The sequence below is a fragment of the Ursus americanus genome, chromosome 2, assembly GCF_024610735.1.
Source record: "Ursus americanus isolate L20-20 chromosome 2, mUrsAme1.1.p, whole genome shotgun sequence".
In the NCBI taxonomy this organism is placed as follows: Eukaryota; Metazoa; Chordata; class Mammalia; order Carnivora; family Ursidae; genus Ursus; species Ursus americanus.
Genome location: NC_142128.1, coordinates 41,663,204 through 41,676,563, shown reverse-complemented (window position 1 = coordinate 41,676,563; position 13,360 = coordinate 41,663,204). Strand labels below are relative to the sequence as shown.

The following is a 13,360-nucleotide window of genomic DNA, read 5'->3' as shown; positions in this document are numbered from 1 at the left end:
ACCCAATCCTACCCTGAATTCATGCGTGTTTCACCAGCTACCTAGCTAAGTTCAAGCCAACCCCCGCCCCAGCCTCTGAACTGGTCTATTTCCACTCAGTAGAGTGATAAGAAATCATGTCACATCAAGGTTCTTCCTAGGTCTTCTGGCTTCCCTCTGTACTGAGAATACACCCCAGACTCCGGAGCCGACTACGGTCAGGTACAGCCGGTCTCGCTCTGCTCCAGCCACATGGCCTCACAGCAGGGCTCGTGCACCTGCCCTCCGCGCCGGGCACCACCCGTCATTCCGTGAGTGCCACGTTGCTCTGAGCACTCAGCACTACCTAGGATTACCTCGTGCTCGTTTAGCTCACTGCGCTGGGTCTAACAGCTACTAGAGGGGCAGGGCCGGGGCGCGCCAGCCGCGGGCCCCTGTGCCCCCGGGGCCGCCGCGGACCCGCGGGGGGAGGCGCGCTGCACGCGGATGGCGTCAGGCTTCCTCAATAATTCACCAGCCTCAGGGCGGGTCAGGGCGCGGCCAGACGACAACACGGGGTAGGAGGAGCTGGAGACGGGGGTTCCCAGCGGGGCAGTTTCTGGGTACTGAACGTTCCCTGTCCCGAGGCTCCCAAAGGAGCACGCTCAAGAACGCAGCGCAGCCTCGGTGGGCCGGACTCGTTGAGGGAAGCCACCTGCCCCACCCGTTACGGCCAGCTGGCCGTCCAGGCGCATGCGCGCTTCTCGCCTTCCGCGCCCTCTTCCGCGCAGACTCCCGAATACGCTTGCGCCCCATCTGGACTACGGCTGGTCAGCGAGAGCAGTCCGTCCCCAAGATGACCAATAGGCGTGTGGAAGGGGTCCGCGTCCCGCCTCCCAGAGATTCGAGGCCCCACCCGCGCCCCGTCCCGCCGACCCGCGCGTCCTGCGGCTGCGTGTCGAGGCCCCGCTTCCCGGGTGGGCGCTGGCTCCGCTCACCTGCGTCCCCGCTGGGCGGTGTCCCCGCCCTGCCTCCCCGCAGGGCGGGCGGCGCAGGGGTTTCACTTCGCCTCTGGCTGAGGCTGCTGTTTCGCCTTGGCGGTAGGCGTGTTGAATGTTGCGCTGTTGGACTCTCAGTCTCCCCTCTCTGCCTTTGCAGTTCACCTTTTCATCGTTGTTATTAATTGTAGGAATGGCCCTCTAATGCTAATGAAGAGGAGAGAATAAGCGGGGTGGGGGCAGAGGGAGAAGGAGGGGGAGAAGCAGACTCCCCGCCGAGCAGGGAGCCCAACGCGGGACTCGATCTCAGGACCCTGGGATCATGCCCTGAGCCGAAGGCCAAGGCCGACGCTCAACCGACTGAGCCCCCCCAGGCGCTGGGGGATGAAATCTTTATATGCACTCCACCCACTTGTTTGTTTGAGAGGTGGAGTGGGAAGAAAGTCTATACAGATTTATCCATTCTTTAGTCATTCGACAGACAAACACACTGAGCGCGGAACCCGCGCCAGCCATTGCGCTGCCGCCGGGGATGGGGCGGGGCTCCAGGACACGCGGGTCCCTACCCTGGTGGGCTTACCCACGGACAAAGCAACCACTGGTACGAGTCATTACAGCCGCGATAAACTACGCAGCCTGTCGGGCTGGGAGCTTGTGTTACAAGCATTAGCATTAGGGAGTCCGACTGGAGGAGAGAGAGGAGTGTTGCATGCTGAAGGAAGAGTCTCCGGAAGGGACGCAGAATGAGGGCAGGAGGCTGGTCTCCCTGCCTTGGCAGCTGCTCCTCACAGTCTGATTTCTACACAGCAGCCAAAGTGATATTTTGAAATATAAGTCTAATCTTGGCACTTCCCTGTGCCAAACTCTCCAGTGAATTTCCATCTTAGAACAAAACTTAGACTCATTACTGTGGTCACCAAGGCCCAGAGAATCTGGCAACCAACCTTTTCCTCCAGACTCCTTACTCGCCTGGTCACTGGCTCTGTCCAGCACGATCTACCCTTTATTTTGCTTCGTAATTCTCATGGCTACCCGAAATTATCTGGTTTTTGTCTTCCATCCCCACTCGAATATAAGCTCCGTGGGCCAGGGACTTGATCATTTATTCATTGCTGTATCCCCAGGATCCCAGGATCTAGAAAAGTGTCTGGCACATAGCAGATGTTCAATTATTATTTGTTGGGTGTGTGAAATGGGGAGCACATAGCAAGGATGCCTAACCCAGTCAGAGGTGTCAGGAAGATGATTCTGATGGCACTGATATTAAGTCTAAGGCCTCAATGATGAAAAGGAGTAATTGTTCTTCTTCTTAGTTTTTGTTTTTTTTGTGTGTGTGTTTTTTTTTTTGCCAAGAGAGGAGAAGAAGAAAGTACTTGCATGGCCAAAGGGAGAGCAGAGGTGAGATGAAATATGGCCTATTGGAGGAATGCGGTTGGAGCATAAGGTGCAAATGGACAGGTGAGAAATGAGGGTGGGACAAGGGGCCAGGTCCCCTAAACTCTCTTAAGGGTGGTATGGAGCTACTGAAGGATTTTAGAAGAGAGAGAGAGAACGCTTCAGAATTTGTATTTTCATTGGAACATCCAGTTTTGGGGGAATGGATTGGAAGAGAAAATTGGAAGTTAGGAGACTAAGAGAGAGATGTTTCAGTAGTGTAGAGAAGAAATAATGGGGATTAGGGTACAGAGAGAGGACAGAGTCAAGGATGAGCCCCAGGTTCTGGGAGGAAGGGGTTGCACTCATGGGGAAAGAGAACGCAGGAGGAAGAATGGATTTGGCTGGAGCAGAGGATGATCTCATGATGGTCCTGCTGACGTGTCTGTGAGACACCCAGAGGACAGGTCTGGAGGGCAGAGTCCCATCACAGAGTCAATCCCAGTAGAAAGATTGGGATTGGAGGTGGAGATTTTGGAACCAAAAGCAACTAGGAAGTAATCAAAGCCGTGGGATTGTGTCCTGGAGAGAGCATGACGCATGAGGAGAGAAGGTCTAGGACAAACCCCCGAAGGGACACGCATAGACAGAAAGAATAGGGGATGCCTGCAAAGGAGAAGGAGCAGCCAAAGAAGTGGGGGGACGTCCAAACCAGGACAGTGTGGAGTCTTGGAAACAAGAGCATGCTTCGAGAACAGGGGAGTTGTGTGTTGACTGAGATGAAGAGTCAGTCAAATAAGGGCTGAACATTGCCCATTGGACTCAGCAACCGTGGCAAGTGACCTTCCAAGAGCAGCTCTGGAGAAGAGAGGGTCCAGCGATGCCCTGCGGGGTGCAGGCAGTGCGAGAGGAGTGTGGTGGCTTGTCGCCCTTCCACCGTATTGTGTGCATTCCTGCATTAAATCCTCACGACCCCTGAGGCGACAGTTTTGGAGATTAGGGAACCAAAGCTCTGAGAAGTCAAGTTACTTCCCATATCTCAGGTATAGTGAGTAATGGAGCAAGGATTTAAGTCCGAATAATCCCTCCAGGGCCCTCGCTAAAACACCCTTCCATCTTGCCTCCCTTTAAGGGGACAAGAGAAAAATAGTGGCAGCCGGAGGGAGCAAGGGTGGAGGTAGGGATTTGGGGCAGAGGACTCCCGGGACTGTCCCTGGAGGCTGAGTAACAATAAAGATCGATTCCTGCATGAGTTTTCCATGGAACTTTCCAGTTCGCAGACATTCTTATCTTCTGTGAGCCTCATCACAACCTTTCCTGGGAGGCTCAGAGCAGTACAGAATGTGCAGGCAGGTTCATGGGTGTTCAGTGTGCGAACCCATACTTCCTGTGGCCTCAGCGGCATCTCTGTTAGATCTCGCTGTGTGCTCAGTGTTCAGTGAGCCCCATTCTTCGGCCCACACCCAGGACAGCCTGAAACACTGACCCGCAGAACCTGCAGAAGCCTTGCTAACTTAACTCATTCATTCATTCATTCATTCATTCATTCAGCAAACATCAAGGCCCCACTCTGCCCTTGCCTTTGAGGGAAGAGCTTTGAGGTTTCAAAGAAACAGGAATCAGGAAGTTTGCTCTGTGACCCTGTATAAGCTTTCAGGAAGCCTGACAGCACACTGCTGAGTACCTGGGAGGTGGGGAGGGGGCGGTCACATGACAGCGGAGAGCTGCCCAGCCTTCAGAGCAGGACAAATCTGAACCGAGGCTGGACTCTGCCACTTGCGTAGCTTGAGAGTCTCTCGAGAGTCTCGTCTGTGACGTTGTCAGGCCAATGGCTGCGATGAGCACTTAGGAAAGATAGGCTGTTACCCTCGAGAAAACATACAGGATAGCCTGCAGGTGCTTTCAGATTGCCCCGGGCCTTGCCAAGAGTGCTGTGGGTGCTGTCGAGGAGTGGGGTCATCAAACCGACTTTATCGTAGTAGTCCTTTCGCAGTATATACATGTATCACATCATCACATGGTCACCCTGAACTTGTGATATGTCAGTTATAGCTCAGTCAGGCCCAGGGGAAGGGGTGGGTCAATCAGACGAATCCAAGGATGAAGCCACACCCTAGTGAGTAAGGAGCAGAAAGGGTCTCGCTGCAGAAAGAGGTCATGTTTGGTGTCAGTAAGCAGAGGCGTGGTGTGTCCTCAGATCAGAAGCTGGAGCTGGCAGGAAGCGCTCCGACTTGGCTGGGAAGCTTTATTCATTCGTTGGTCTAGTAAGAACCTTTTGAGCTCCTGCTCTGCCGTGCCCGGAATGGGAAAGGGCCTCTCTTTGATTTGACGGTGGTGGTGACCTGGGACTGGGAAGGGATCCCCTCCCTCGGGAGCTGGTCTGAGGCCTCAAGAGCAAGGAGCCTGTGGCCATCTCCAGAGCGGGACCTTGCACCTGAATGAAGCCTGCAGCCCGGCACAGGGCGGGCCAAGTGGGATCAGAGCCGCGGTGCCGGGTCAGCCCAACTATTTTTGTAGTTCTGCTTGTCTCTTCTATTTCGTTCCCAGCTGCCCTCTCTGGAGTTCCGCTGTCTTTTAGAAGTGCTGTGCAAAGGGGACTGAGGAGCGCATCTGTGGCCACCTCAGGCGCCCCTCGTGGCCCGCCAGCAGGCCTAGGTGTTGGAGGGGACGCCCCTAGGGCAGTGGTCTTCAGTCGCCCCCTAGGGGGCATTCTGAAAACTAGTGCCTTTCGTGGGGACCACCATCAGGAGGCAGTATGAGGACCTGGAGGCGCCAGGACTGGAAAGGCAGACATTCCAGAATGCGCGTTATGTCCCACCCAAGGAAAAATCATCTCTCATTCTACTCGACTTTGGAATGTTTTGCTCAACAACATATTCAAAGTAAAAATCAAACTTAAGCCTTTAAATTTAAGCAGGACTTTATTATGTAATAATAAAGGAAAGTTTTACCTGAAGTTTTTTTGGGGAAAAGCCCAATAATTTAGAAGATCATTGTGGAGAAGGACGCGTAAAGACAGTCCGTCATCCTGAAATTATCGCATCCGTGCTCTTGGTGTTCTAGGGCGCCTCCAGCTGCGTAATATGTGGTGGAAAGAGTTTCGGTGCACCAGCGCGGTTCCTTGCAAAGGGAACTACCAGCTACAAATCCAGGTGCGCTTCTTACCAGCTTAAATGAGCTGTAATTTGCACGCTACCGCAGTCCCTCCTTTTCTTTTTTTAAAGATTTTATTTACTTATTTGTCAGAGAGAGAGAGAACAGGCAGGAGGAGCAGCAGGCAGAGGGAGAAGCAGGCTCCCCACTAAGAAGCCCGATGCAGGACTTGATCCCAGGACCCTGGGATCATGACCTAAGCTGAAGGCAGACGCTTAACCAACTACGCCACCCAGGGGCCCTACAAGTAAGTCCTCTTATCTTTACATTCGTTTCAGGACAGGAAAGAGTGTGTTAGGAAATACTTGCTGTGGAGAGGGGTGCTCAGGATTTGGGGCTGAGACCTCCCAGGACGGAGAGCAGAGCTGAGCTGCCCGCCTGACTGAAAGTCAGTCATTCTTGCCCCAGCGGGGAATTCGCTGTTGAAGCTGCGCGCCTTGACTGAGGCCTTTGGAGAAAAGGACCAGAGATGCTGCCACGGAGCCAGCACATCACAAGTCAACACGGGCGGGCTTCAACCTGGGCGAGAAGAACTCTCCATGAACACCAGGGACGGCTGAAAACAGGGCCATCACTGCAGCTTTTGAAAATATCCAGCACCTACCATAGCGTCTGGCACACCAGAGGCTCCCATAAATATGTGGGTGCGCGTGGGATTCTGGACACAAACGCAGTTTCTGCCACCGAGTGGCCACCGGACTTTGGGCAATTTAATGACCTTTCGGAGTCTTAGGTTCCTCATCTTTAAAATGGGGAAAACAGCGGCCCATTCCGTAAGCGTCCGACTTGTGATTTTGGCTCAGGTAGTGATCTTGGGGTCATGATCTCGGGGCCATGGGATCGAGCCCCGCATCGGGCTCCGGGCTCAGCGGGGTGTCTGCTTGTCCCCCCCCCCAACTCTCTCTCTCTCTGTCTCTAAAATAATTAAGTAAATAAAAATCCAATAAATAAATAAATAAAATAAGGTGGGGAAAATCGTAGTATCTGACTTGTGAGAACGAAATGAGACAGCGAGCATGAAGCAGCCCAGAATAAGCCCATAAACATTAGCTCTTACTACAACCGATTTTATTTATTGGTTTATTTTTAAAGATTTCATTTCATTAATTTTTTTTTTTTTTTTTGTAATCTCTACACCCAGCGTGGGGGCTTAAACCCACACCCCCGAGATCAAGAGCCACACGCTCTACGGACTGAGCCAGCCAGGCACCTCACCAACTTTATTTAGAAAATAAAATATAAAAGCCTCAAGGGCAAATCACACTGCGAGAGAAATCTGAAAGATGAGATGCTGTCTGTGGTGGAAAAATAATTTTTTACGGCTTCATTTTTTAAAGCAATCTACACCCAGCGTGGGGCTCGAACCCACAATCCGAGATCGAACCCACAACTGAGATCAAGACTCAGATGCTCCGGTGACTGAGCTGGCCAGGAGCCCCCATGCTGGAGAATTTTTACAAACTGAAGGGTAAGAAGGAGATACAGGAGACTTACAAACTCGTGCCTGCAGAGTGACACAGGGTGGGGGTGCGGTCTGCAGCTACAAGCGAGGGAGCAGACAGGGCCAGGTGTCATGCTGTGGAATGAACCAATGGGAAGCCCTAAGGTGTTGGCTGTCGCTGCCCTTCTCCCGAGAGCAGGGCCCCTGCAGGTGCAGCACTTCCTGGAGAAACAGGAAGTCAAAAGGGACAGGTGCTGACCTGCTGATGAGGATTCCGTTCAGTTCAACACTTTGGCACCTGCCCACTCTGTGCGTGGCCGTCTGTATAGGGTGAGTAAGACGTGCCTTCACGGAACTAAACACAGACCTCACCTGTTGCAATATTTGGTGCCAAGCAGCGTACGAGACACACACGTTATCGTGCTTAGAGCTCTCAACAGTTCTGTGAGGTCAAGTTGCCACCTCCCTCCTACAGGTGAGAACACAGCCTTTGGGGGAGGGGCACAGATTCCCAGGCCCAGTCCTGGGCACCTGTCCCCCCGGGGTACCTGCCCTCCAAGGCACCTGTCCGTGCTGCTTCTAGAGAGACTCCAGAAACCCTCACAGACTCTACTCGTCCTCCTCTGGGCCGAAGCCAATGCCCTTTCTGCCTGAGAGCAGGAGCTGGGTGACTGTCCTCCCGGCCAGGAAAGTAGGACGGAGAAGGGCTAGGAACCGGGTTCTCTACACGCAGACTCGCTACTTCTTTTGGGGGGTGAGACTACTTCCACACAACACTGACAATGTGTGGGGAATAGTAACTGGAAAGCTGTCTGCCGCAACAAGGTATGACCATTTCTCTGGAACCACTTTATCATCAGGGGAAAGCGAGAGCGCCGTCCCCCGCGACCACAGATCGTGCAGTCGCGTTTCCCACATTTGGGGGAATCGCAGGGGTCAGCACATCAGGAGGGCCATGAGTGTGGTTCAGTGGGATGAAGACGTTGATTGAAGGTCAAACATCTGGTCAGTGGAGTAGCCGGGACTCAAACCCGCTTGCCGCACTGAGACCGGGCGCCAGTGCTCTAGGAACCTGGAAGAATCAACTTTGCCCGGAGTATGTCTGGAAAGTCTTTGTGAAATAATTCAAAAATCTGAAAAGACACCACAAGGAGGCAGGTCCTGAGCAGTCCCAGGTGCTGTATTTACCTCGCGGATCCGGGAGTGCCCCTGAGAGGTGGTGCGATGGCCTCCGTTTCATAGGTGAGCAAATCGACTCCAAGAGCTACGGCCGGTCGGGTCCCAGCTGCACGTGTCGCTCCCGCTACAATCATAGGTGCTGTGGCCCATGAGCCATCATCGCGGACAACCCCCTTCTCACATCCACTGAGAATACTTGCCAGTTTCTGAACCACTTCTCACAACCTCCCTGTTCTGCAGGAGAGGAAAATCAGTCATGACAGTCGTCAGCTGATGACAAAACATGTCCCAAGAGGCATGATATTGGTGACTCCCTCCAGCTGCACAGGCCCTTTGCTCAGCACCCCTTCTCCTCCGTGAAGCCTTCCTGGGTCACTCCCACCATGAGCACCTGTTAGCTCATCTTTATCTGTAACTATCTGTGTATGCGTCTGACTCCCCTGCCTCTCGAGCCTCTGGAAAACAAACTGTACCTTAGCCATCTCCCAGTATTCTGGGGCTGAACCTGTTTTATTAGTATCACTTTTATTAGTCTTACTTTATTTTTATTTTTAATTTTTTAATTTATTTTTTAAGTAAGCTCCATGCCCAACATGGGGCTTGAACTCACAACCCCGAGATCAAGAGTTGCACACTCTGGCGACGGAGCCAGCCAGGCACCCCATCTTTATTAGGTATTACTTAAAAATTTTTCCCTCAAGAAAACAGTGTGTCTGCTGTGGCTCCCATCCTCCAGGATTCAGGAGCCTCGACCCAACCTTCCACTCAGATCTTTGATCTAGATTCTTCCTAGGGTTGTCATCCACACAAGCCTTCCGGAATTTCAGAAGGTGAATAATCGCCACCAGCCAGGAGGAAGCGAGCCGCCCTTTACAAGTATGGTTGCAGTTGCCTCACGTCCTGTATCATGTGACTCGCCCATCATTGTCACATGACCCCTTCGCTCCATTCACCGGAATTAAACCTGCAGGGCTGATTCGGTGTCTGTAGCTACACGGGTGCCTGCATCCCTGTTTTTACCGAGTGGATCCTCTGTCCTTCCGAGGCTTGGGAACCCTGCAGCCCTCACCTGGTGATGGAGCTTTCAAGTCCTCCCAGAGAGGTGAGCGGGCCCGAGCTCCCCATCGGTCTTGTCACGCTGCTTCTGGAATCCTGGTCATCTGGACTCTGGAGTTCCATGAACGACAGTCTCCTCCACCCCAGGCCATCGTGGCTCTTTGATGGAGGGGCAGGTGGAGGGAGGGAGGAGTGGAGGGAAGAGGGGAGGAGAAGGGTCCTGGTGGGGGCGGGCAGCATCCAGGTGTCTGTAGGCCTTGTTCCATCCCTGTTCGAGGATGGTGGGAGTCTAGGCTGTGGGCACCTGGCCTGCAGCCGGGGCATCAGAGGGGCTTGCCTTCCAGCCAGTCCTCGTTCTGTTCTCAGGCATGTCCCCGGCTCCTGGGCAGGGTAGGCACCATGGCTGCCAGCCTCACGGGATTGCTTCTACTTCAGGCAGTATCGTGGGCATCAGGTGAGCGAGTCACGGAGAGGGGAGGGAGCCCCCCCTTCTGCCGACGGTCCTGGGCTGCCTTCTGGCATACTGGAGCACCAGCGGGTGTTCTGAGTGACGGAGACCGAGCTGGGGTGGGGGTACTGCGAGAGGGTTTTTGAAATCAGTGTTCAGTCTGTCCTTCCGACCAGTGGGTCTCTTCTCTGTCTTCGTCCTATAGCCCTGGCCTCTGCTTGTGCCTCCTCCCTCGCAGGTGCCCGGCCCTGCAGCCCTAGAAGCTTTGGCTACAGCTCAGTGGTCTGCGTGTGCAATGCCACGTACTGCGACTCTCTTGACCCCCTGACCCCGCCCACCCCTGGCACCTTCAGCCGGTACGAGAGCACACGCAGCGGGCGCCGAATGGAGCTGAGTCTGGGGACCATCCAGGCCAACCGCACGGGCACAGGTGACCACGGCATCCCTCCCCTCCAGGGCAGGCTGGGGTCCCCCCGGAGCGGTCATGCCAGTGACCACGGCGACCTTCTTCCCTGTGTACTGAGACCCTTCGTTCCCTGTGCATGTCCTCAGGGCTGCTACTGACCCTGCAGCCAGACCAGAAGTTCCAGAAAGTGAAGGGGTTTGGAGGGGCCATGACAGATGCTGCTGCCCTCAACATCCTCGCCCTGTCACCCCCTGCCCGGAATTTGCTACTCAAATCCTATTTCTCTGAAGAAGGTGAGGAGGAGGGGGACAAGATGACAGTGCGATTGACACTTTGACCTTTCCGTTGACCATGACTTCCACCCATGCCCCCTGACATTCGGGTCCTCTCTCGACGCTCAGAAGGCCCCAGCCCAGGAGCCCAGGCTCCCTTTGGCCTGCCTCGGACATCATTTAGGCCTGGCAGGCGGTGGGCCGGGTCCCACATTCTCCCGCTGACCCAGACCCTTCTACTTGGCCTCGTCTTCCTGCAGGAATCGAGTACAACATCATCCGAGTCCCCATGGCCAGCTGTGACTTCTCCATCCGCACCTACACCTATGATGACACCCCTGACGACTTCCAGTTACGCAACTTCAGCCTCCCTGAGGAGGACGTCAAGCTCAAGGTGGGCACTCAGCCCCGGCGGAGTCGATGCCCGCCGGGCGAGAAGCCTCAGGCCAGAGCAGCCTGTGGAGAGAGGCAGAGCCTGCCCTCTGCTCTGTTGCGTTCTGGGGGGGGTGCAGGGCGGGGGCCGATGGCTAGGCCTGATGCACTGGTCGGGCCAGTCTGTCCATATTCCAGCTCTGGGTATCTCTCTCCTCACCTCCATTGTCTCCAGATACCCCTGATTCACCAAGCCCTGGAGCTGGCTCGACGCCCCGTGTCACTGTTTGCCAGCCCCTGGACGTCACCCACGTGGCTGAAGACCAACGGGGCCGTGAATGGGAAGGGGTCACTCAAGGGTCAGCCTGGGGATCTCTACCACCAGACCTGGGCCAGATACTTTGTTAAGTAAGGGAGCTGCAAGGCCATGGGGTCTGCACCAGCTCCCCTCTTGGACACCCTCATCTTGTCCCCACCCCTGGACCTGGGTCACCCCCAGGTCAGACTCCTCAGATCACCTACCTTCTGGGTCTTTCAGACTTGGCCCGCCTCGATGGGCCTCCTGTCCCCCAGGGTGTTGGTCCCCTTTCTTGGCCAGGCTTACTCACACCCTTTGCCCTCCCAGGTTCCTGGATGCGTATGCAGCGCACAAGTTACGGTTCTGGGCAGTGACGGCAGAGAACGAGCCCTCTGCAGGGCTGCTCAGTGGGTACCCCTTCCAATGCCTGGGCTTCACCCCCGAACACCAGCGAGACTTCATTGCCCGGGACCTGGGTCCTGCCCTCGCCAACAGTACGCACCGTGACATCCGTCTGCTCATTTTGGATGACCAACGCTTGCTGCTGCCCCACTGGGCCCGGGTGGTAAGGCCCAGGGCCTCCAGGGGTATCCCAGTGACCCCCAAATCGAGCATCCAGGTGGCTGGCACCCAGAGTGTCTTCCCTGCCCCAACTCTTGATTCCTAGAATTCCCTGGGCTGGAGCCAGGCACCCAGGTGGTTCCCCTGGGGTGCTGACTTCATCTGGGGTCATCCCACTGCCCATTTCTCAGGTCCCTGGTGCTATTCCCAGAACCCTCCGTGCAGGGCCCAGGTTCAGTGGCCCCTTCCCCCAGGAGTCTTTGCCCTTCACAGGTGCTGGCGGACCCGGAGGCGGCCAAGTACATCCACGGCATTGCTGTACACTGGTACCTGGACTTTCTGGCCCCAGCAAAAGCCACCCTGGGGGAGACACACCGCCTATTCCCCAACACCATGCTCTTTGCCTCGGAGGCCTGCGTGGGCTCCAAGTTTTGGGAGCAGAGTGTGCGCCTGGGCTCCTGGGACCGAGGGGTGCAGTACAGCCACAGCATCATCACGGTGAGCCGCCAGCCCCCCCCAGCACACCCCCCAGACCCTCTCTGTCTCACCGAGGGAAGGCCTCTTCTCCCACCATCCCCGGCTGACTTGCTCTTTGGGACAAAATTTGGAATCTTGTGCCTTCCCTCCAGACGGGCGCGCCCTATCTCCCTTTTCCTAATGCCCCGGTCTCGGGCAGTCACATCTGCCTCGATTTCTCAGCTTCTCTTCCAATGCCTCCGTCCTCACCACCCCGCCCTCCCAAGTGCTAAGGGTGCAGAGCACCCCTCACGGGCCCGGGGCACCCCTGTCACCGGTCTTCCTCACGCACCCTTAATGACATTGTCTGGGGACCCTGTGTGGTGCCTTTGTCTCTGCCCTGCTCCCTCCACAGAACCTTCTCTACCACGTGGCCGGCTGGACGGACTGGAACCTGGCGCTGAACCTAGAAGGGGGCCCCAACTGGGTGCGTAACTTTGTGGACAGCCCTATCATTGTCGACATCGCCAAAGACACGTTTTACAAACAGCCCATGTTCTATCACCTCGGCCACTTCAGGTGAGTGGAGGGCGGGCCTCCTAGCCCACACCAGGCTGGAGTCTCCTGCATGGGGCCTACCGTGCCCCCCACCCCCAGGGCAAGCAGGGGGACGGTGAGGGTGGGCGGGGAGAGGCACCGCTGTCCCTCCTGCACCCCCCAGGCAGGAAGTGAGCAGGCGGTGCCAGCGGACACTGGGAACTGGAAGTGAGGGCGCAGCTTTGGCCGGGGTTCTGGCTGGGGGGTAGGGTGAGAGTGACTCCTCAGGTGAGTGAGAAGGGAGTGGGCCCCGGCCTGACCATGCCTGCTCCCCCCCAGCAAATTCATTCCGGAGGGCTCCCAGAGAGTGGGGCTGCAGGCCAGCAAGAAGAACGGCTTGGACATGGTGGCTCTGATGCGTCCCGACGGCTCCGCGGTCGTGGTGGTGCTGAACCGGTGAGAGCAGCGGGGCCTGGGAACGGGGCTGGGGGCCAGGGGCCGGATGGCGGCCTTGGTGGGCTGAGCGCTCAGCTTCTCTCCCCTTCCTTCGCCAGCTCCCCTAAGGACGTGCCTCTCACCATCGAGGACCCTGCCGTGGGCTTCGTGGAGACGCTGTCCCCGGGTTACTCCATCCACACCTACGTGTGGCACCACCAGTGACGGGGCCTGGGCTCGGCACAGGCATTAAAGGGGCAGAGCCGGCTCACATGCTGTCTGTGGCTGAGGAGGGTCTCGGAGGGCCGGGGTGAGCGTAGGTGACGTACGCCCGGGAGCAGTGGTTTGGGTGACTCACTCTCCCCCTGGCTGCTGCCGGGGGCTGGAGGCCCTCGGGAGAGGACAGGGAAGCCCCA

At 56.1% G+C, this 13,360-nt stretch overlaps 1 protein-coding gene across 6 annotated transcripts; it reads left to right on the top strand.

Moving 5' to 3' along the window:
• Positions 1-871: 871 nt before the first annotated feature.
• On the top strand, positions 872-13,217 carry GBA1 (glucosylceramidase beta 1). 6 transcript variants are annotated; one of them, XM_087854847.1, is made up of 14 exons: positions 872-1,058; positions 2,310-2,414; positions 8,886-8,979; positions 9,074-9,205; positions 9,526-9,613; positions 9,813-10,037; positions 10,160-10,306; positions 10,546-10,679; positions 10,893-11,065; positions 11,283-11,520; positions 11,790-12,014; positions 12,388-12,551; positions 12,849-12,965; positions 13,064-13,217. In XM_087854847.1, the coding sequence occupies exons 4-14, from the start codon at positions 9,179-9,181 to the stop codon at positions 13,167-13,169; spliced, it is 1,644 nt and encodes a 547-aa protein (XP_087710973.1). In that variant the 5' UTR covers positions 872-1,058; positions 2,310-2,414; positions 8,886-8,979; positions 9,074-9,178; the 3' UTR covers positions 13,170-13,217. The 6 variants fall into 6 exon arrangements, with proteins under 6 accessions (XP_087710973.1, XP_045640110.2, XP_045640109.2 ...); XM_045784154.2 differs by having other exon boundaries at positions 8,897-9,205; XM_045784153.2 differs by having other exon boundaries at positions 8,886-9,205.
• The last annotated feature ends 143 nt before the right edge of the window (positions 13,218-13,360 follow it).

Coding starts and splice junctions, on each gene's coding strand:
- GBA1 (XM_045784154.2), top strand. CDS start 9,179: ATGGAGCTTTCAAGTCCTCCCAGAGAG. Junction 9,614..9,812: donor GGCAGTATCGTGGGCATCAG/GTGAGCGAGTCA, acceptor TTCGTCCTATAG/CCCTGGCCTCTGCTTGTGCC. Junction 10,038..10,159: donor GGCCAACCGCACGGGCACAG/GTGACCACGGCA, acceptor GCATGTCCTCAG/GGCTGCTACTGACCCTGCAG.